Genomic DNA, 23,917 nt, shown 5'->3' with positions numbered 1-23,917 from the left:
GTAAAAGGGAAGGTTAGTATTTATGGTGTGTAAATTTTAAAAATTTCATTTAATTTAGGCATACAGCATGGTGTTACGAGTCCAGAGGACCCCAAAACCCAGCAGCAATAGATATTCACCAAGACAAATGGTTACTTAAACAAAAGTTGTTTTTATTATCTTTAAACAAGAAAACAGAATCACACTTTAACTTATCACTATTGACTTAACTAACCTAACTTAACTCCCTTCTAATTCTAAGCACACATGTATGTAATGTGTGTGTAAGTTCAGGAAAGTTCTTTGATTCACAGTCCAATCTCATTTCTCAATTCCTCCAGGTTCACTGGTTGCAGGCAATTCTTAGACTGTACGTGTGTGTCTCTCTCTCTCTCTCTCTCTCTCTCTCTCTCTCTCTCTCTCTCTCTCTCTCTCTCCCTCCCTCCCCCACTCACACAGAAAGAAAGCCTGTTTTGCTCTCTCTGCTTGCAAAACCACATGACCATCCTAGAACAGCAAGTTCCCTTCCAGACAATATGCGGCTCCAACAAGCTCTTTCATCTGTGGCCTTTTTTAAACAACAATCCATTAGTGAAGTCTCTTGGGCACTCTCCAAAGCTTTTGCAAAGGTTCTGAGGCCCCAACATGTCTAGCATGAGCAGAGCTCCAGTATTTCAAATGAGATCTGTTTTAAAGTGATTGTATGTGACCTACTCTAAAACTTTTCCCCAATTTATCTCCCAAAAACATATCTATTTTCTGTCACAACGGTAACAGGCCCAATTGACATACAACTGGAATCCCCGGATCTGCGGACAGAATCTGGCACTGCCTGTGAGGAGTTTGTGCATTCTCCCCTTGTCTGCGTGGGTTTCCTCTATGTGCCCCAGTTTCTTCCCACCCTTCAAAAAAAAGGTTGTAGATCAATTGGGTGTGATTGGGCAGCATGGGCTTGTGGGCCAAAAGGGCCTGTTACCGGGCTGTGTGTCTAAATTTCTAAAAATTTAAAATCCTCATACATTTTGGAGGGTGGGAGGATACCACAGCACCTAGACAGACTCCGGGAGAAGGTACAAACTGCGTGCAGATAGCACCAAATTTGAACCCTGACGTTGTAACAGCTTTGAGCTAACCGCTACGCTAACCGTGTTGCCCTTTTGCAAAAAGGTACAGGGAACATGAGCTTTCAACTCTTCAATTCTAAAATGTTCTCCTTTTCAGCTGATTTTGGAGTGTCTGCAAAGAATACCCAGACCATCCAGCGGAGAACATCTTTTATTGGGACGCCTTATTGGTAGGTTCAATTCCTTTTTCCTACTCTTCCCCCCCCCCCCCACATTTCTCATGAAAACTTAGGATAGCCATCAAGTTCTGCCTTCGTTCAAATGGGAAGTAAAGTGCTGGGTATCTGAGGTGTAGAATGACCTCACATCTTCCTCCACGGTTCCTGGATGATAGCACACATTTTCAATTTGCCTTCAACTACAGGTGCACACAAGGTCACTGCAGGTGCTGTCCTGACTGTGACCACTTGGGGAGTGTGTACCACACCGGGTGACACCATCAGAAGGGGTGATAACAAGATGACTGCCTATTTTCAGCAGAAATTTATTTTTTATAACCACAAAAGCATTTTTTTGTAAGACCATCTTACATGTATAAATATCCCTACAAGGCTAAAACACGAAGCTAATTTACTTTATGAACCATCTAATGAGATTCCTATTGTGGTTGGGGCCATTTCTTTTTACATTGTAAAATAAATGATTTGGATTATGGAATAGATGGCTTTGGGACTAAATTTGCAGATGATACCAAAAATAGGTGGTGGGGGAGGTGGTGACGAGAATACGGAAGGCTGCGGAGAGACTTAGATTAGGAGAATGAACAAAGAGGTGGCAGATACAATGTTGGAAAGGGTTCGGACAGGAACTTTGGGGGAAGAAATAACAGGAAAACTATTACTTAGATGGGGAGAAAATTCTAAATTCAGAGCTGAACCAGGAATTGGGAGTCCTCATGCAGAATATCCCAAAGGTTAGCCTCCAGCTTGAGTCAGTGGTGAAGAAGGCGAATGTAATGTTGGCATTCATTTCTAGAGGGACACCATACAAGAGCAAGGATGTAATGTTGAGACTCTATAGGGCACTGGTGAGGCCTCACTTGGAGAACTGGGTACAATTTGGGTGCCTTATTTGAGAAGAGACATGCTGGCTTTGGAGAGGGTTCAGAGAAGATTAACTAGAATGATAACATAACAAGATTAAAAGGGTTAGCATACAAAGAATGATGGTCGACTCTTGGACTGTACTTGTTAAATACAGATAGGTGAGGGGGGTCCTGATAGAGGCATTTTGAAGGCTGAAAGGCCTGGTCAGAGTAGATGTGGCAAAGATGTTTCCCATCGTGGGGTGGGGGGGGGGGGGGGGGTCCTAGGATAAGAGGGCACAACTTCAGGATAAAAGGGCGTCAATTTAAAACAGAGACGTGGAATAATTTCTTTAGTCAGAGGGTCGTGAGTCTGTGTAGCTTGTTGCCACAGGCGGCTGTGGAAGTGAGGTCATTGGGTGTATTTAAGGTAGAGATTGATTAGTCCGGATTACAGGGAGAAAGCAGGGAGTGGGGGTGAGTGGGAGGATGGATCAGTTCCTGATTAGAATGGAAGGACTCGCATATGAATGGACTAGGCTTGTATTCTCTGGAATTTAGAAGATTGAGGGGGTGGGGGGGGGGATCTTATAGATCTAGTTCTTGTAGAACTAGTGACGTCCTTCCTCTCCAGTGTAAATTGTTTGCTAAAATGATGGACATAAACCAACACATCAACAACCTTGCACTCAACATTAGCAAAACCAAGGAGCTGAATGTGAACTTCAGGAAGGGGAAAGCAGTGTTTGTATTTCGAGAAAATGACATATAATTTGAGGAATAATTCTTTTTTTGAAAATATGTGGATTTCATATTTGAAATGTATGAAGCTAAATGTTAAGTAATTATTATTTTTATTTGCATTGTAATTCAACCCATGCTACATATTCGAATTTTGTAATAATGTTAAGCTCCGGGGGGAAGGAGGGATAGTAAGGGGTTGGAGGGTGGGGGTAAGGGGAATAAGGTTTTTTTAATGTATGTTTTGTTATATTTCTTTTTTAAAATTTAAAATAATTTTTTCAAAAAAAAATAAAGGGGAAAACAGGAGAACCCGAACCAGTCCTCAGCAAGGGGTTAGCAGTGGAAAAGGTTAAGAGCTTCAAGTTCCTGGGTGTCAACATCGCTGACAATCTGTCCTGGGGCCTCCATGCGGATGCAATCACAAAGAAGGCTCGCCGGCGGCTATACGGTGCCCACCAGAGACACTCTTTCCCCTTATTTGCCCCCGTGCTCGACAGTTTTAAATTTGTCATCAAAAATTCACATGTGATTAAAGTGCACGTTCCAGAATTTATTCAAGGATATTTGTTCATGTAGAAATTACAGCACTTTTTATGCTCAAGTCGTGTGTTCCGTTTCTGCCCCCCACCCCCCTCCACCTCCATTTCAAGGCACCACAGAGTTTGGGGACATTTGGCTTCACAGGTTTTTTGTGAGTACTCGGGGATGTTCAGTTTGCTGCTGTAAAACAACGAATTTTGTGGCATGTTTCCCAACATTAAATTTTGATTCTGTTACACTCACAATTTGTCCTGCTGTCTTTTAGGATGGCTCCTGAGGTCGTCCAGTGTGAAACCACGAAAGATGTACCGTACGATCACAAGGCTGACATCTGGTCTTTAGGAATCACCCTTATAGAGTTGGCTGAGATGGAACCTCCTCACCATGAACTCAACCCAATGAGGGTCCTCCTGAAGATTACAAAGGCTCCACCTCCAACTCTGGCACTCCCCTCTCAATGGTAGTATGCATGGCACTCCCCTCTCAATGGTAGTATGCAAGTCATATTGTTTGCGTCTTTCTGACTTAAACAATTCTGAGCAGCAGGACGGTGGGAGCCAATACAATAAAACACCAATAATCTGCTGGCTGATTCAAAAATTCCACATCTGATTCACTAGGCAAAGTTTACCCCGCTTTCTCTCAGCCATGCCTGGTTCTCCCTCTCCGTAGAAACTCAACAGGGCCAGTTCCTGCACTCCCTTCAAACTTACTTATATTATAATAACATGTAATATCTAAAAAAGGTGAATTAAAAATGTGGGGATGCATATTGATAAAAACAACATCTGATAACACTGGACAACGATTTCCACCCCCCCCCCCCCAAATGGTTTGCTTCTTGAAAACAAAATGAGGATTATGATAGACAATAGAACACAGAGATAATTTCAGATTCGCTGTATCACGTAGGAAGTTGGAGAAACATTAAATTAACTTTTATTGAATTTAGCCTGATTAATCACATCATGCTGACATATTGTGTCAGTTCAACTGACCTCAAAATGTTTTGCCGCTGATTTTCAGTTGTACTCGGCATCTGATGCCTCTCTTGTCAGTATCCAACAATAGTCGGCCGGCACTGATGGATTCCAGTTGCCTTGATACTGCTTTTCCATGGTTGCAATGTCCTGGTGACACCTTTCACCTTGTTCATCACTGGCTGCAGCAGGGAATGAGTCTGAGTGCGAATGCAGAAAATGAATTTTCAATTACATGTTGCACTCCATTGTTTTGTATGCCTGAGTAGTCTTAAAATCTGACAGAAATTTGCAAAAATTAGCTGCATCTAAAAAGTGAAATGTGATAGGAAATTTTTAAAGAGATTTTCATGATCAGCAGGCCAAAATCCATAAAATACACCCAAAAATGTTCAGGAAGAAAAAATTCTTCAAGCAGTGTAATCTGTAAAATTGACACTTTCGGGGGTGTGAATGTGCGGAATTATCAGAGTTTTATTTCAGTGTAGCTTTCCACACTTGGCGAAGAGAAAAATATGTTATCTGGCAAAAGGCGGAGAGAGACATATTCCTTGGCATAAAAGCTTAATATTGATTCAGCTTCATGTTAATATCTCACTTTCTGAGTACATTTAAAATAAACTTTTCATCCGTTGAATTTTCAGGTCATTAGATTTTAAAGACTTCTTAAGGAAGGCATTGGAAAAGAACGTGGATGTCCGATGGTGCGTGAAGCAGCTTCTGCAGGTGCCCAGTACTTTTGAATTGTCTCATGTATTTTCTCGGCGGAGAAGAAAATCATATGACAGAGGAGCTGAATTCAGCCCATCGAGTCCGCCCCGCCATTCAATCATGATCTGATCTATTCTCCCTCTCAGCCCCACTGCCTGGCCTTCTCCCCATAATCTTTGATGCTCTGGCTAATCAAGAACCTATCAATCTCTGCTTTAAATACACCCAATGACCTGGCCTCCACGATCACAGAAAATCCCACAAAGAAGGCATATCACATAGGGGTAAAGATGAACAATTACTTTATTAACAAAAATTCACCTTCAAACTTTAATTTAAAATCCCCCCCTTTTATAACAATGCTCACTAGTTACTATGCAAATTTCTATAAGAGTGTAAAACTAATAAATTCCACAGCCTAAATATAACATATGTAATTAAAGTCAAAGTTATATTTCCAACCAGCCCACAGAAGAACTTAGACACAAAACACACAAGACTCACAAAACTTCAATCTCAACCGAAGCAAAGATCATAAACAAAATTCATTTTGTTTGGTAAACTGAAGCCAAAAGATCTTTGTGAGAGAGAGAGAGAGAGAGCACAAAATTCGAAGTTGTCTTCTTGTGTTGCTTGCAGAGAGAGGAACCACAGGCTTGGTCCGGATCCTTCTGCTGCCTTTGGAATGTTCATCCTTTTTGAAATCCCAACATTCTAAACTGTCCTCTAGACCATGACTCATGCTCTGGGCCACCTTCCACGTCACAGCACCACCCAGTGGTGGTTTATCGTCCACATCCAGAAATTTTTAGATCATTTTCTGCACATGCTCAGTCTGTCTCCCACTCTCTCAGCAGTCCACCTTCACTTTGGCTCTCAGACAAACTGTCACATTTCAACACAAAACCACACAACACATAGACCAATACGCAACACAGAACTCTGTAACACAAGGATCAAGTCACAAAGAGAGCTGTTGCCCCTTCCAGTCCCCTCTTGAGCACAACTGCCTCAGGCTATGAAGCACTCATCACTAAAATCCACTGACTGTGTGGCTTTCTGTGAAGGGCTCTCATTCTAAAGATTGTTATTTTGCTCAATAAAAGCCCAAGGGTTTGAGAAGGACATTTGGATGCCTTCATCTTCCTGGGTCTTCCATCTAATTAAAACGTGCTTCTTTCAGCATCCATTTGTGGCATCTGTTTCAAGCAACAAACCAATCAGAGAACTGATCGCTGAAGCCAAGGCAGAAGTTATGGAGGAGCTTGAAGAAGGGAAGGAAGAAGGACAGGAGGTACTATTGTTGAATGGGTCATTGTTAAAGTCATAGATTTGATTTTCTTTCCCCAACTTTTAGGTCCATAAGCACAAGGCATTCAAGAGGAAATCAGTCCTCAAGTTAAAGCCCGTATAAGATTTGGTGTGCAAGAGTGGATGGAGCAGTTGGTTTCGATTTATCTTCCCACTGTAGGAAAGGAGTACCCTTTCAATATGATGCTTGTAAACCCAAAGATAGCTAAAGCTATCTACTTTATTTGCTTCAGATTATAGTTTTCGTTAAATTATTATCCGTAGAATGAACTCTCTTCTCCTCTTGCCTCTTGTGGAGCTGTGGCCAACCCAGAGGGCTATCAAAGGATAATAGAATCAGATCAATTAGACAAGTCATCTGATTGCACAAGTTCAACCCGACAAAACAGCATCTTCTGTGCAAAGCACACAGACATAACACACATACAGGCAAACAATACATATTCAGGACAAGTATTCATGTATACTAGCAAATAGTTTCATGAATATGAGAGTCTTGGATGGTGAGTGTGAGCAGTTCCTTTGGTTGTTCAGCATTCTCACTCCCCGTGAGGAGAAGCTGTTCCTCAGTCTGGTGGGGCTGGCTCTAATCCTCCTGGATCTCTTCCCTGATGGGAGCAGCTGAAAGATGCCGTGCGTGGGGTGGAAGAGGTCCTCAATGATTTTGTGCGCCCTCTTCAGACAACGATCCTGGTGGATCACATCGATGGAGAACCCAGTGATCGTCTGATCTACTTCTCTACAGCAACTGTACCACACTGTGATGGAGCCGGCCAGGACACTCTCAATAGAGCACCTGTAGAAACTTGACAAGAGCCGGTAGCTCTTCTCATGAAGTGCAGTCGCTGTTGCACCTTTCTGACAAGTGAGGAGATGTTGAGTGTCCATGACTGGTCACTAGTTAAGTGAACTCATAGGAACTTGAACCTCTCCACTACAGCGTTGTTGATATGTAGTGGAGAGTCATAATTTCTGGTCCTCCTGAAGTCATCGATCATCTCGTATATGAGCATAAAAATGGCAGATGTAGGTTAATCTGGAGAAGTGTGAAGTGTCCCAACTTAGGAAGTCAAATGGAAAGGGAACGAATACTGATAATGACAGGCCTTTTAAAAGTATTGATGAGCAGAGGGATCTGGGGGTTCAGGTACACGAGTAAACAGGGTGGTAAAATGGATGGATGATATACTTGCCTTCATTGGGCAGTAACTTTGCAGCCATAGAAAACTTTGGTTTGGGCCGCTCCTGGACTATATTGTATGCAATGCTGTCCAGCCAATTCTGCGGAAATTTGGAAAGGGTGCAGATTTACCACAGTGTTTATTTGCATTGAAGAGTATGAGCTAAAGGAGAAGTGTGGGTTGTTTTCTCTGGTGTGTCAGAGACTGAAGGGTGACCCCATAGAAGTATATAAAATTATAAGGGACAGAATCTTCATCCTCGGGTGCAAATATTATATACCAGAGGACAAGTTTAAGGTGGGGAACGTGTGGCATGGGGGGATGGAGTGGGGTGGGTGTTTAAAGCAGGGCAAATTCATAGAGTGGTAGGTGCCTGGAATGGGCTGCCTAGTGGTAATGATGGAAACAGGCTCAACAGGAGTGTTTGTATCGTTCGTCCATCATTGCTGATGAAGACCCTGACAACATTATGATGATGGTGCCAAGACTAGCGCTTGATTTGGATTAAAGTGAGGGAGAATTACGCAACGTCAGCCTCACTCTCTCTTCCCACTTCCCATTTGGATCCAGTGGCAGGACAAAAGTCATGACGGCTGGAGATGGGACTAGACGCAGTAGATGACCAGGACATCTTTGCGTTCCACGACGCTTGCGGAGACTGCCTTCTTGACCATTGGACCTTCCATTGATCTCATCCGCTGAGTCTGCTGGAATCTGTTTTCACATGTTGGGATAGACAATTCCTTATAAGGAGTGTTTAAGAGGGTTCTGGATAGATACATAAATTTGTGGGGAATAGAGGGACATGTGCAAGCAGCAGAGCCTAACTTTAAATTGGACATCATGCTTGGTGCAGGCACATGAACCAAAGGGCCTGTTCCTCTCAATGCCCTCTGTTCTTCAAAAAGCAAAAACTTAGAAAGCCAAAGAAATATTTGAAAACAGTTGAACAGATGTCTATTGAATGGCGTGAAACACGAAAGTTTGCAGGACACTGATTGTAGTAAAACACACAGTAAATGCTGGAGAAACTCAGCCGGTCTCACAGTGTCCACAGGAGGTAAAGATATATTACCGACGTTTCAGGCCTGAGCCCTTCTTCCACAGAGATACTGGAGGAACTCAGCCGGTCTCACAGCGTCCACAGGAGGTGAAGATATATTACCGACGTTCCGGGCCTGAGCCCTTCTTCCACAGAGATCCTGGAGGAACTCACCCGGTCTCACAGTGTCCACAGGAGGTAAAGATATATTACCAATGTTTCAGGCCTGAGTCCTTCTTCCACAGAGACGCCGGAGGAACTCAGCCGGTTTTGCAGCATCCATAGGAGGTAAAGATATATTACCGACGTTTTGGGTCCGAGGCCTTCTTCAAGGAGTAAGTAAAGGAATTGCTTATAACTTGAAGAGAGCCTCGGGCCCAAAATGTCAGTAATATATCTCCGATTTCAGATTTATTTTCATGACAGCACATACAGCCCTGAGATTCTTTTTCTTGCGTTTTTTTTTTCTATTGAATATCACCCAGCAAATCATTTGGGTTATTTTTCAGACATTAATGGCCGTCTCGTGTATTTTCCCAAACTCGGTTCATATTTCTTTAAGAGGTGTGTTGACTTTATTTTTTTCTTCTGCCAGGTCTCTACGGTTCACCAGCTGAGTGAGGAGGAAGAACAGCCTGTCAAATTCACCGCGGTTCTGCTGGACAAAGATCCAAAGAAGGCTGGACCTGTTGAGAATAGCTACGTTGAGAACGTAGTCTTCACCAGCGCAGAGGAAGACCAGACCGATGGCACTGAATCAGTGGAATACATGGATGATAAAGAGCAGGGTTCGAGCGATTGCAAAGCATCTGAACGAAGACAAATCCCGGTGGTAGATGAAGAGGCTCATTTAGAAGCACAAAATGCTAGACCCAATCTTGTGCTCCATGTCAATCGAGGTGAAGATAACACAAATAATGAACTCCTGCTACCTTCAGAAGAGCCAACAGAAATACAACAAAAGGAAAATAACGTCCACACAAGTGAAAAGGAGCAAAATAATGTCTCTGAAGCAGTGGAGAACGAAGACTTGGGGAGTGACCAAAAAGAGCTTATGTATTCCGTGCATGAAGACCGTAGCCAGATCACGCCCAGTGCGACACCGAAAGATGAGGAGATTCCGACAAGCATTGAGAACCTTGGAACAGAATCCACTGGTTCCTCACCTTTGCGAGAAGGGGAGCCAGCAGAAAACGAAGTCAAATTATTTGAAAAGACAAGGACTGAAGTGGTAAGGGCACCTGTGGATCCGCTGATTGAAAACAGAGAATCAATTGCAGCGCTTGAAGAAGTGAAACATCCTGCCATGCTGGGAAAAGATAGTGGGCTTCCAGAGGAGAGCCCAGCAGAACCAGAGGCAGCTCGAACATTTGAAGAAACCAGTGTTGAATCAACAGAGCAAGAAATCGCCCAGGGACCTGTAGAAGTTGATGCAGATGCAGTAGAGGATCAGAAAATCTGCCCTAAGAAGTGCAAAACTTTCTCAGATGGAATGGATACTCTTAAAGGAAATGAGCAGGATCTTTATGAAAATGTTACTCAATCTCAAGCAACCATTGTTTGTCCTCAGAGTGGTGAAGTTGCACGGCCATTTGAAAGTCGATTAAAGGTTGACGAAGACTATGGATCTTCACTACCTGTGAGCGCAAAGGTAGAAGAGGCAAAGGAAGAGGTGTGCAACTTGGCGACTGTAAATGACACATTAACCAATGCTGAGGAGAATCGGTCAGAAAACCTGAATGGGGAACTCACCTTGGAGATGCTACATGCAGAGGTAAGGGATGGAAATTCCACTAGATCAGTGCTGTGTGAAGAGACAGAAAGCTGCTCGGTAAAGTTACTGGAAGAGGATAAAGCAAAGACTTCAATAGAGAGGACAGCGATTCTACCCACAAATAAAGAAAGCAGCGAGGCTGAGGAAGAATCAGAATGTGACAAATCTGTGACAACACGGACTGCTGGAATTATAGCAAACACTACTCAAACAGTTGTGGAGGACAATGCCCAGCAGGAAGTTACCTGCTCAGCTGAAGAAGAGGAAAATGTGCCAGAAGGAAGTGATTCCATTGCCATAGCAGCCTGTATTGTCAATGAAATGATAGATCTGATAGTGGGAGATGAAAAGGCTTGTGAGCTCAATCACTCTAAAGAAGGCGAACTAGATATCACTCTTCCCTTGCTGAAAATAGCAGGTTCTCTCGCCGCAGAAAGATCTGTCCGGGCTGCTGAAGAAGGTGGCACCTCCAAAAGTGTGAGGCTTCCAGAAGAACCTTTGGAGAAAGTCCCTGTATATGGAGATGGGAGGATGGAGAAGCCACATGTTAACCAGAGAGGGCAGGAGAAGAATGGCCAGAGGGAAAGGGTACAGAGCTCTGACATGTCAGGAGCATCTGGTGAGCAGGACAATGGAACATCAGCAGTTCCCCAGATTAAGGTACAGTTCACCAAGGAATGTTAACGTCAAGCAACACACTTTAAGTAGGAAGCATCAGAAAATTCTCTGCTTCTGGATGGTTCTCCACATAAAAGGGATAAAAATAATTCATAATATTAATTTTTATAGCACCTTTGGCAATCTTAGATTTCTAGATTTTCAAGAGAATATAGCAATGGGGAAGATAATCTGAGTGTAGTAAGCATCAACTAATGTGTTAATATCAGGATAACACTGAACACAATATTTTTGAAAAGGTTTGCTTCCTTTTCAAAAAAATTGGGGATTCTGATTGACGACTTCAAGCTGAACACAAAGATGATTTCAGATTTGCCGCATCACGTAGGAAGTTGGAGAAACATTAAATTAACTTTTATTGAATTTAGCATGTTTAATCGCATCATGACGCTGGCACACTACGTTAGTTCAACTGGCCTAAAAATGTTTTACCACTGATTTCTGTTTGTACTCAGCATCTGATGCCTCTCGAGTCAGTATCTAACAGTAGTCAGCCGGCATTGATGAATTCCAGTTGCCCTGATACCACTTTCCCATGGTTGCAATGTCCTGGTGAAACCTTTCACCATGGTGGTCACCGACTGCACCAAAAAGGAGTCCAAGTACGAATGCAGAAAATGAATTTTCAATGACACGCTGCACTTCATAGTTCTGTATGATTGAAGTAGATTTAAAATATGACAGGAAATCACAAGTTATATCTAAAATGTGTTATTTGTTGGAAAATTTTAAGATGATTTTCGTGATCAGCAGGCCAAAATCCATAAAATGCACCCAAAGGTGTTCAGGAAGTAAAATCTTTATTGTCCAGTGTAATCTGTTGGTTGCCGTAAAGTATTGTCCCACAATTTGAGGAAGAGTTCTCTGAAATATGTGTCTGGCAATGTTTTGCATTTAGTGAAGTGCACAGATGGGGCCTCAATTTAATGTTTGACCCAAAAGGACACTTCAAACAGCACAATGACCATCCACTGCTGTGCTGGAGAGTCCACTTGGATATTGGGCTGGGCTCGACTGAGCCAGACTTGAACCCACAATATTCTGATTGTAGACATTCGTGGTGCTAGTGAGTTAAGGCTGAGGTCTCTGGCCTCCAACCTGACCTCAATGCTTATTTTTCCTGCCCCATTTTCTACAGCCAGAATTCCGATGGAAATTTACTTTTTTCATTCTGCGTCCTTCATCATTCCTGCCCCCCCCCCCCAGCACCCATCCATTCTCATAGTATCAAATTCAAATAATTGTAAAATCACCCCTTTGAACTCCCTGCAGCTTCAGTGAGGAACTCTCTGTCATCTGTTTTATCTTTATCTTTGCTGTACAAAGGACACTGTTTGACCTGCTGAGATTCTCCAGCCTCCTGCTTTTACTTCAATCAGTCTTTCATGTTTTGGTCTTGTCAACTGCAAAGCTCTGAGAAATCTTTTCGAGGGTTGTCTACCCCAAAGAGGTTCCCCTTTGCTCTCTGAAGGGGGTACCGTGGGATTCTCTCTCTCACTGCTCCCCATCTACTGCTCTCCGGCTCTATGACCGTGTACTCGCCTGGACTCTCATCCACAGCCACGTTGCCTCCCTCACTACTTGGCCCAACTCCCTTATCCTGCCTGTGAGATCGCGCTCCTCCTCCTGCCCCTTCCTATCCCCACAGTTTGTTCATACCTTGATGAAGGGCTCAAGCCTGAAACGTTGATGATGTATCTTTCTATTTGCTCTATAAAGTGGACTGTGTGACCTGCTGAGTTTCTCCAGCCTTGCGTTTTTACTTCAAGTCACTGTGTCTGTGAGACTTTTGTGTTTTACATCTGTAGTCGTTGACTTCTCTTTGATCCTTCACCTTCCTTCCTTCCTTCAAACTGTGCTAATGCCCTGAACAATGGTTCTTTCTCCTGAGCTTGTAACTGATGCAGAGTAAACATTGTACAAATTCCCATCTACCACTTCTCTTTCTTCACAGTAAAGTTTTAACTCAAGGCATACAGCGCGGTAACAGGCCCTTTCAGCCCAGAAGCCCGTGCCACGCCCAATCACACCCAATTGGCCTACAACTCCGGTGTGTTTTGAACGGTGGGAGGAAATCAGAGCACCTGGGGAAAATCCACGCAGACACGGGGAGAACATACAAACTCCTTACAGACAGCGCCGGATTTGATCCCCGGTATTGGTCACTGGCGCCGTAACAGCATCACGCTGACCGCTATGCTAATTAGGCCACCCAAAAAGCAGATGCCCAAACAGGCAAATGAGACAATGAGCATATGCAAGGAAAGAAAATGTACAAAAAAATAAATAAATATTTTGCTTTTTTTTTAAAGAATGCAGAGCCAGACATTTGCACAAAAACCACAAGTGTGCCAGAAGTGGAACCGTCTTTGGTTAAACAATTACCAGAGAGTGAGACTGGAGAACGGAGAGGCTCTGGCCAAGGAGTCATTGAAGACCTTGAATCAGTAAGGTTGCATCCTTGCAGTGGAAATGTTAATGCTTCATTATTCTTTTAAAAAACCTTACTCTACTTCTTTTGCACTGTTTGGTGATAATCTGAACAACTGTCCACTTGTCTTACTTCCAGGGCCAATTGGAAGGGTTTAAAGGAGTAAGTGCTATTCTAATTTAATTGACTTTTTCACCCTTAATATTACACTCATACTTCACTTATGTGAAAACTCCAGAATATAGTGGCCCATTGAACACGTAGACCAGACACTCAGTTTTTTTAGACATGCATACAGCATGGTAACAGGCCCTTCTGGCCCATAAGCCCATAATTGCACCCAATTGACCTACAACCTTGGTACATTTTGAAGGGTGGAAGGGATCCGGAGCACCCATGGGGTTAAGTCCAAACTCCTTACCGACAGCGCCAGTTCTGGACACGGGTCCCTGGTGTTGTGATAGTGTTGCACTAATCACTACGTTAACCATGCCACCCTAAGCGATTAACTCAAAGCCAAATATGGTGGACAATTAGTACCCATAATAAAAATCAGGTGTGCTGTAAGCACTCACCTTGGCGGACACCATGTGTGACGAGGGGAGTTGGATTAAAGTCTCCACAATACTGAGATTTTTATGGGTCTCTTTGTGAATAAATAACTTTTGCAGTTGATATATTGTCCTTCCATCAACGTTTCTCTATAATGAGAGCTTTTGTTGACCTTTAGTATGTGAGCTCATGTAATATCTTATGATAAAAGTATACAAAACCCTGTCGCCAGGCTGAATTAAGGTGCAAGGGATGAGAACAAGTGGGTTATAACTGATATCAAATTGGTAAATGACTAATCACACTGGACAATGAAGATTTTTCTTCCTGAACACTTTGGGGTATATTTTATTGATTTGGGGCTGCTGATCACGAAAATCACCTTAAAATTTCCTATCACGTACTGTTTTTTAGATGTGACCTATTTTGTGATTTCCTGTCATATTTTAAAGCCATCTGTTTGGATCTGTCCACGCACATGTGGGCATGCACTCAGTGCAGGTGCTAAGCAAATGTTGTCTTAAACCTGGGCATGTTTAGTCAGGATAGATGTAGACTGGCTATAAAAGCAGCTCACATATACAGATGCTTTGCATTACATTGATTATAGATTGAACACATGTCGATGCCCATGTTCTTCAGGCAATAGCATAGTGAGTGTACCTAACAGGAGCACTTATTATCTTCAATTCAGCAGAAATGTCTTGTCAATGTTGCAACAGCTGCGATACATTCCGTTACATCTGTGGAGAGTATACACTTCATGCTAAATTCAATAAAAGTTGATTTAATGTTTTTCCAACTTCCTACGTGATGCAGCAAATCTGATATGATCTTTGTCTTCAGCTTGAAGTTGACTATCAGAATCCCCAATTATATTTTCAGGAAGAAAACGGTTTGAAAAACGTGGTTGTCCAGTGTCATTTGACTAATGCCGTGAAAACAGGAATATTTCAGAGGGCTTTGTACAAATATTGTCCATGTTCCAGTTTAGACCAGCACAAAGAATGACTTTAAAGAAGACCCGGAAGTTTGTGGTGGATGGAGTAGAAGTCAGTGTCACAACATCAAAGGTTGTCAGCAAGAATGACAAGAAGGACCAAGATATGCGGTCAGCCAGGTAGGAGTTCACCACAATTCAAATTCCACCCTTTTCATCATCAATTCGACCCTTCTCCCTCCCTACCCCCCCCCCCCCCCCACATCCAATGTCTTTCAATCGTGGAACCCTGCAGGTCAGAAGGAGACTTCTCTGTTACCAGAGAGAGGCCAGTTTGATCATTAAGCTTTCCACAATTAAGAGGTGCACCTTCCCTTACGAGACTCAGGAGGGAAGGGTACGGAACATCATCTTAAAAATTGAGCCAAGTCACTGAGGAGTGAGAACTAGAACCAGTTCATCAGGCAAAGGAAAGTGGAAATCTAGATTTGCATCCTTTAATTTGATGCTGGGGTTCGCTTGAAGAATGAGGTTGATGAAATCCTTCAAGTTGCTTCAAGCAGGTCCTTTCTTCTCATGAAATACAACTGTCTATTTTTCCTGCACTTAACTCTTTTTATATCTGTAATTGGGTTCTTCTACTTTATATGGATGTGTTAATGTCAGAGTTGTCCAGTTCAAATACTCGCAGAAGACCCCTCCTCACTGAATTATGAATAATGCAGCAATTGGGGTGGCGTGGTTAATGCAGAGGTTCATGCAATGCTGTTACAGTGCTTGTGGCTGGGGTTCGAACCTGGCGCTGTCTGGAAGGAGTTTGTACGTTCTCACCGTGTCTGTGTGGGTTTCCTCCGGGTGCAACGGTTTCCTTCCACCTTTCAAAACATACAGGGAGTTGTAGTTTAATTGGATGTGATTGGTTGGCATGGGCTTGTGGCCTAGAACGGGCTGTTATGATACTGTATGTCTAAATTTAAATTTAAATACTGGTATTCCCCAATGCCCATGCACTGGTATTCGTCCATGTTCCGTTCAGGATGACTGCTCCTATCTGGAATAGACGTACGTCGGAATTACATACCTTGCTAGTCAGCGTCCCATGGTCTGTAGGCTGGGCCCGGCCATCTTGGTTCCTGTGCGCATGCACGAGTCTTCAGTAGGCGTGGTGGGTTCACATATTGGAGTTTGTTGGTGCAAGCGCGGGAGTGAAGTGCCCTGTCAATATTGAATACACTCCCTTAACGCTTGAGCATGCACCAAACTCTCCGCACATGCGCCAACCGAAGGCTCGCGCGTGGGCACAGGAATCAAGATGGCCGCACCCAGCCTACGGACCTTGGAGTGCCGACTAACAAAATTCGCACATTTTGGCTCTTGCACACCCTGTATCCCTGTTTTAGTTTGTCAAATACAACATAAACTGTAATTTTTTAAAAAATTCGGCCGTATGTGTGGATGGACATAAGCCACGTAGGTCGCAAATTGGGGAGTACCTGTAATACATAAACATAGCTGAGAATGAAGGGAAATGGAGCAGCAGTGGCATTAGTGTTGAGATACAGAAGTATAGATATGGATGAGGAAAAAGAGTAAAGTCAAAGGAAACATAAACACTAGTATAGATTGGTTGGGCCAAGTGGCCTTTTTCTGAGCTATATATCCCATATTTTTAATTGTTTAGAATTAGATGGATTTTCATCAGTGCGGTGATACAACCACCAAACTGTCTGTGACTGCCTGCGCCTGTCTGCACTCCTGCACTGCCTACTACAGGGGATAACCTATTGTACCCACGGGGAGGTAACCTGGGAGACTGGCTCCACCTGACTCCCTCCCAATCACCAGCCCTATATAAAGGCTCACACTGGCCCCCTTTGGCAGGAGCAGAGCACATGGAGCCAGAAAGGATACAGAACCTTGTGTGCAAGTTTTAAGCTAATTAAAGCCTGTTGTATAGCCTTCCTAGTTTGTGCTTGTTTTGTTCGCACTGCAGCGCATCGCAATCAGTAAAGGAAATGTCATCAGGGACCAATTTTGTTCTACTCCATCCACCACGTGTCAGCCGACACGGAACCGTCCATCTCACACCCACCTGTTTCCCCACCCTCACCACCTCCCGCTTGAATGGTGGTCCCGCGTTAATCAGTCAGAGAGAGGGCTGAGTGATCCGAGTGCTTCCCTGCAGGCGCCAGGAGCTCCGGGAACTTCGGCTGCTGCAGAAGGAGGAGCAGCGAGCGCAGGCTCAGCTCGATCTGAAACTGCAGCAACAGCGAGAGCAAATGTTCCGGCAAATTGAACTGAAAATGATGGTAAGGATGGCATTGTGCCCAGGGACACAATGTAAGGGGGAGTGAGCCAGGTTCTAACGTTAAGGGGGAGTGAGCACATAAAAAAGGCGCCGCGGCACATGCCAGATGGTGAGATAGCGGTAAATGGCGGGCCTCAATTATTTTTCAGCGGCGGTTGGGGGGGGGGGGGGAGTGGCATCAGCATCGGACTGGAACAAGAGAGGTGGCAGTAGCGTCAGACTGGAGCAGACGGGTAGTGGTGTTGGTGTCGGACCGGAGCGGGAAGGACGGTGTCAGCAGGGGGAGGGGTGGTGTCGGAAGGATAGGGGAGGAAGGCGCCACTTTTGAAAAATGTACTCAAGGAGAGCGATTGCTCCCACTGCACCCCCTCTAGCTTCGCCACTGATTGTGCCAGGAGAGAACAAAAAAAGTAAGGCCGATTAGAGCCCTTGGCTTGGATGGAGGATGAATGTCAACGCAATTGGAGGTTCTGTCACTTGTTCCTATTTTATAGCTGTATATTTCTCTGAACTTCACTAACAGTGGGATCTGCCAAGCCATGAGGTTACAGATGGTAACAGCGCAATGCTGGAGAAACTCAGCAGGTCACCCTTTGATAAAGGGGCTTAAGCCCAAAATGTTGATTATGTATATTTTATCTTTGCTCTAATTTTCTCTGCTGAGTTTCTCCAGCACTGTGTTTAACTCCAATCACAGTATCTGCAGACGTTCGTGTTTTACTCTCAGTTACAGATTGGGCTTGTGTACATTTCTGCTGGTGTTGACCGTCCCTATTGCCTCATGATGCCTAGTTTCTAGCTGTTTTGAACATACCTACATAGCACGAGGGGAGTGCCACACAACACGGCACAAGGGTTTCCAGCTGGAAAGAAAGGACTTTCTCTGCAAAGCCTGTGTGCACAGATGAATGCATCATAGATAGGTTTAGGAGAACAAGGCCAAGCACTGGTGAGCCCTCACTTGGGGTGAGTTTTTGGTGCCTTATTTCTAAAAAGACGTGCTGGCGTTGGAGAGGGTTCAGAGAAAATTTACTGGAATGATACCAGGAATGAAAGGGTTAGCACATGAGGAACGATTGTCAGCTCTTGGACTGCACTCATTGGAGTACAAAGGATGAGAGGAGATCTCATAGAGGCATTCTGAAGGCTGAAAGGCCTGGACAGAGTAGATGTGGCAAGGATGTTTCCCATGGTAGGGGAGTCTAGGACAAGAGGGTGTAACTTCAGGTTAAACGGGTTGGCATTTTATTCCCTGGAGTGTAGATGGATGAGGGGCAATTTGATAGAAAATATACAAAACTATGAAGGGTAGGCTTTTTCCACTTGAAGTTAGTAAGATACAAACCAGAGGACATGGGTTTATGGTGAGTAAATATGCGAACGATACAAAAATGGGTGAGTAAATGTGCGGACGATACAAAAATAGGGGGAGTTGTGGATAGTGAGGAGGATTTTCATGGACTACAGAAGGATTTGGACTATTTGGAAAGGTGGGCTGAAAGGTGGCAGATGGAGTTTAATGTAAATAAGTGTGAGGTGCTTCATTTTGGGAGAAATAACCAAAATAGGACGTATGCAGTGAAAGGTGGGGGGGGGGGGGCTATTTAAGGCATTGGTGAGGCCAAAGTTTGGAATACTGTGTGCAGTTCTGCTCTCTAAATTATAGGAAGGATATAAATAAGGTTGAGAGGGTGCAGAGAAGGCTTACAAAAATGTTGCCTGGATTGCAGTATCTAGAATACAAAGAAAGATTGTGTAGACTGGGTCTTTATTCATTGGAATGTAGAAGGTTGAGGGGGGATTTGATAGAGGTAGGTATAATTATGAGGGGGATAGACAGAGTAGATGTGAATAGGCCCTCCCCTTGAGGGTTGGTGAGATTGGAACGAGGGGTCATAAGTTAATGGTTGGGGGCAAAACTTTAGGAGTAATATAAGAGAATGCTTCTTCACTCAGAGAGGGGTGGCTAAGTGGAAGAGGTAGTTGCTGCAGGGTGAATTCTGTCATTTAAGAGGAGGTTAGGTAAGTACATGGATGTGAGAGGGTTGGAGGGTTATGGGCAAGGGAGTGGGAAGTGGAACTAGTGGAGTTTCATGTAAATCAGTACAGACGAGAAGGGCCGACATGGCCTGTTTCTGTACTGTAAGTTGTTATATGTGTAAAAGGAGAAAAGTTTAGGGGGCACTTCTTCACACCAAGAGAGTGGAATGAGCTGCCAGCTGAAGTGGTGAATGTGGGCTAAATTTAAATATTTAAGAAGAATTTGTACATGGATGGGCAGCTTATGTAGGGCTCTGGACTGGGTGCAGGTCAGTGGGACCAGGCATGATAATAGTTTGGCACAGATAGAAAGTCTGGAGGGCCTATTTTCAGTGCTGTAATGTTCTGTGGGCCTAATTCACCTCGGTGTTGTTCCTCCCTGAATAGAACAAGAAACATTACTATGACCAGGAGATTGAGACCCTCGAGCGAAGCTGTAGACAGACCATTGATCGGATAGAAATGGAGTACACAATCCGACTGCAGGATGAGGCAAAACGGCTGAAAGCAGAACAGGCAAAGGAATTAGCAAAGCATCATCGGACACTAAAGGATAAGAAGCAAGTAAGGTGTCCTGAAAAACTGAACGAACTTTGAGGAGCTGGAGGGTCTCAGTGCACCAGGCAGCATCCGTGGAGAGAAATGGTCAGTCAGCGTTTCGGCGTGGGACCGTTTCTCGAGAAGGGGTGCCGACCCAAAACCTCAACAGTCCATTTTTGTTGATGGGAGCTGCCTGACGCACTGAGACCAGCTTCTCGCTGTTCGTTCAAGGTTCCAGCATTTCCACGTTCTGTGGTTCTGCATTTAAATACTGTTATTTTTCTGATTTGTTAAAAGATATCACACTCAACCAGAAACCACAGGCTGGCTGCATTAAAAATCCTCAACACTGCCCCAGCAAAGCATGCAATGCATGTAGAATTAGCTTGAATTTCATCCATCTTAGGTGCTGCTGTGGGGCATCCTGGCTTCAAGAAATTGCAAAATGTTGGTTCTCCATCACTGAAAAGTGGTACAAAGTGTCTTTTGTTCACAGACAGAAGCTGCAGTAGATGTAATTTCTCTCAATCTCTTGCTGTTTACTAGGTAGCAGATCTGTGTGTGCACATGTGTGTGCGTGGCCACGTGCTTATGAGAAAGTGTATGTTTGCGAGTGTGTATTTGTCTGTGCATGCACTGTATGTGTGCGTGTGCGCGCATCTGTGAGTACATATCTGCGAGTGTTTGTGTGAGTGTGTGCGTGTGTAAGGATGTATTGGCAAGTGTATTTTTGTGTGTGTGTGTGCACATGCAATATACCCTTAAAACCTAGCGTTTCATGATACATTGTCGTACATACATTGTTATTCAGCTGCAAGCGACTGCCATTGATCAACAATATCTGTGGCAGCTGCAAACCTGGGAGGATGGAATCTGGAAAACTTGCAAGTGGAGAAATCAAGGTGGGGAGGGAGGACACTGGTGTCGTGGAAACAAACAGTGCCAGAATAGGTTCTGCCCGGTGTGAAATGACCTGATCACGCTGTGATCTGTGCCCTACCTGGCTCTCTGCTCAGGAACGAGCTCTGCACTGCAATCGGGCCAGGACAATAATGAAGTCCTGTGCAACAATCACCCTCAGGCCATTTGTTATCAGGAGAAACCGTTGGAAGCTTTTCATTATGTTGGTGGTCCAGTAGAATTTTTCCAGCCCAGCCTTTATTAGTAAACCTCTTTTATTTAGGAAGGGGTTCCATCTGGGCCAGGGTTGGATGAATTTGCCCTGCAGAGTCTGATTAACGCTCACGGTTGTGACTCCGATTCCCTTTGCACCCCAACGTGTCGCCATTCTCACCAATATTGGCATTTGTGCCCTTTTTGTGCTTCTGTTTTCCAGTTTTGTGACAGTTACTGACCTAGAGAATTAATTGTAAATCACTTTGGGATATCTTTTCTTCTTGCCAGGAACAAGACTTCATCCAGAGACAACAGCAGAGTCTCAATGAAGCCCTGCAAAAGGTTGTTCAGCAGCGGAAGTCAAAAATAAGTTCCACTGATTTTGAGTGCCTGATGAAAACTCAACAGCTGAGGAGAGGTGAGAGCTCATACTAAACGACATCAAGACCACGTGTAAACCCATATCACTCGGCTAACAAATTACTATTGAAATTGGCCTTGAACCTGTCGCTGTCTTCCTTGAGCGTGTTTAGTTGTTTCAATCTTCCTTTGTAATAGAACATGTAATATCATATGAAATTCCCCTCTGCTTGCCACAGTGCTAGATTTAGACTTGGTGAGGACCTAAGCTTGAAAAATTAAAATCCAAATTATTTTCAAATGAATGCATTTACTGATTACATTTTTATCATTTGGTTGGCTTGGTCTCTATCTCAGATTATCATATAGTGTAGCCTGGAAACAAATACTTAAATGTAATTTTTCAAGTGGTTTTAACATATTTTTGAGGCCCCTGCGGATTGTGAGGCCCCTCAGCTGAAGCTTGTGCCTAAATCCGGCACTGGCCTGCTGCAGGCAAAGAGTGTCATCCGGCACCTCTTCCAGGAAGAGAGTCTCTTCAGTCACTGAGCATCCGTGAGTTCACCTCCAGCACCCCCGCAGCCTCTGCACAGACTCCTGTTCAACTGTGAGGGGGCAGCATGGCTGGCACAACCCCATAACAGCGACCAGGGTTTGAATCTGGCGCTTTCTGTAAAGAGTTTGTACGTCTTCCTGGGTTTCCTCCCACTGTTCAAAAATGCACCAGGGGTTATAGCTCATTTGGGTGTAATTGGGCAACACAGGCTTGTGGGCTGAAAGGGCCTGTTACCATTCTGTATGTCTAAGTTTAATGAAAATGATTTAAGAGCATAAATAGGCCATTAGGACCATCTCACCATTCACATCATACCAGGTGCAGTTTTCCTTTCAACCCCAATTTCCTGCCTTCTTGTCATAACCTTTGACGTCCTTACTAATCTAGAACCAGTCAGTCTCTGCTTTAAATATTCCCAGTGGCTTGGCCTCCAGCCATCTGTAACAACGAATTCCAAAGACTAACCTCCCTCTGACTGACAAAATTTCTCCTCATTTCCATTCTAAAGAGATGCCTCTTTTTTATTTTGAGGCTAGGGCCTTAGATTTGATTGGAAACATCTCCAAGCCCATTTCATCTAGCCCTTTCAACCTTCACAAGGTTTCAACCTTCCAAACTCCACCTTGTACAGGCCCAGAGCTGGCAAACACTCCTTGCACATTAACCTTCTCATCCCTGGAATCATTCTCATAAATTACCTCTGGACCCTCTTCAACGTGAACCCATCCTTCCTTAGATAAGTGGGATTTTTTTTTTTAAATGAAATCCTTATGTTGTAAAGTCTAGGTTCATAATCTTGTTGTCAAGTGTCTTTTATAGTGTTAAAAACAATTTTGAAATCAGTGTGATCTTTAATTTCTCCCAACTCCACACCAGTTGGCACCAACATCATTCTTAATAACTGAGACATTCAACAGAAATTCAGCAGCGTCCTTTATACAGCAAATATAAAGGTATATAACCAACGTTTTGGGCCTGAGCCCTTCATCAAGGTACTTTCATGCATATTTCAAGCCCAAAACATTAGTCATGTACCTTATTTTTGCTATGTAAAGGACACTGTTTGACCTGCTGGCTTTCTCTATGTTGCACGATCAATTACACAAAGACTGAAAGTTGCCAAAACTGAAGGCTTTTATTTTGGATAGCATCCCTGCGTTGGTCGCTCACACTGACCGGGCTCGAACTGGGGGCAGGCTTGTGGCATGTCAGACTTCATGGGGGAGAAAAGGGGGAGGAGTCACGAGCTGGTCAATGAGAGTAGGGTCAACCAGGAAAGGTCATGGCATTTACATATGTCAAAAACATACAATAGTGGTTTCACCACATTCCATTACTTCAACCACAGTGTCTGCAGAAAAAATTTCTCAAATGCCAGGTCACTTCAAAAATGTTATCATCTTCAACTTCTTTCTTTTCCTTTTGAAAATATTTTTATTGAGTTTAACATAATAATCCCATATATACATTGTATTGATAAAGCAAAGCAATGTGATAACATAAACATTTCATATAATTAAAATAAATGCATAATACAGCAAAATATTAAATTTCATTATTCATAATTGTTAAATGTAATTGTTTGGTAAAATGTGTATAGATCAGTTAAATAATATTAAACCCCCGAACCTCTTTATACCTTGATATAATAGTCTTCAACTTCTGATCATTCTCTGACCTTTGCTTTCCTCGTCCTTATTCTAGAGTACTTCACAAGGGAACATTGGTCACATGGGGCCATCCACGGAAGATACATCTGTCCTTTCATCTCTCCCTTCCCACCATCCAAGGACCCAAATATCTTTCTGTGTGAGGTGACTAGATGATGGCTTTGCAAAGGATTCAATGCCCAGGAGCCACCCTGACCTGCCTGCTACCTTCATTCCCCACCCCACTCTCATGGCCCCCTCCTGCAACTGTTGTAATGCAACCCAATGCAAGCTGGAGGGACATTGCCTCATTGTCTCTCTGGGGACTATGCGGCCT

General features: G+C 43.7%; 1 protein-coding gene across 8 annotated transcripts in view; it reads left to right on the top strand.

Annotated features, from left to right (window-relative positions):
- LOC138753967 (STE20-like serine/threonine-protein kinase) overlaps nucleotides 1–23,917 on the top strand; it is an 84,074-nt gene that overhangs the window by 41,708 nt on the left and 18,449 nt on the right. For 4 of the 8 annotated variants that reach the window (XM_069917615.1, XM_069917617.1, XM_069917614.1 and 1 more), the window contains 12 exons: nucleotides 1,201–1,273; nucleotides 3,677–3,871; nucleotides 5,036–5,117; nucleotides 6,286–6,396; nucleotides 9,232–11,070; nucleotides 11,544–11,690; nucleotides 13,401–13,535; nucleotides 13,658–13,681; nucleotides 15,061–15,191; nucleotides 17,197–17,320; nucleotides 19,747–19,923; nucleotides 21,304–21,433. In XM_069917615.1, coding sequence (XP_069773716.1) covers nucleotides 1,201–1,273; nucleotides 3,677–3,871; nucleotides 5,036–5,117; nucleotides 6,286–6,396; nucleotides 9,232–11,070; nucleotides 11,544–11,690; nucleotides 13,401–13,535; nucleotides 13,658–13,681; nucleotides 15,061–15,191; nucleotides 17,197–17,320; nucleotides 19,747–19,923; nucleotides 21,304–21,433 — 3,168 coding nt within the window. Of the gene's footprint in view, nucleotides 1–1,200; nucleotides 1,274–3,676; nucleotides 3,872–5,035; nucleotides 5,118–6,285; nucleotides 6,397–9,231; nucleotides 11,071–11,543; nucleotides 11,691–13,400; nucleotides 13,536–13,657; nucleotides 13,682–15,060; nucleotides 15,192–17,196; nucleotides 17,321–19,746; nucleotides 19,924–21,303; nucleotides 21,434–23,635; nucleotides 23,746–23,917 lie in introns of all 8 variants that reach the window. The other 4 variants (XR_011351528.1, XM_069917616.1, XM_069917613.1 and 1 more) reach the window with 4 other exon arrangements.

This window comes from Narcine bancroftii, chromosome 2, assembly GCF_036971445.1.
Source record: "Narcine bancroftii isolate sNarBan1 chromosome 2, sNarBan1.hap1, whole genome shotgun sequence".
Taxonomy (NCBI): domain Eukaryota; kingdom Metazoa; phylum Chordata; class Chondrichthyes; order Torpediniformes; family Narcinidae; genus Narcine; species Narcine bancroftii.
The sequence above is the reverse complement of the archived record's forward strand: the minus strand, read 5'-3'. Positions and strand labels throughout refer to the sequence as shown.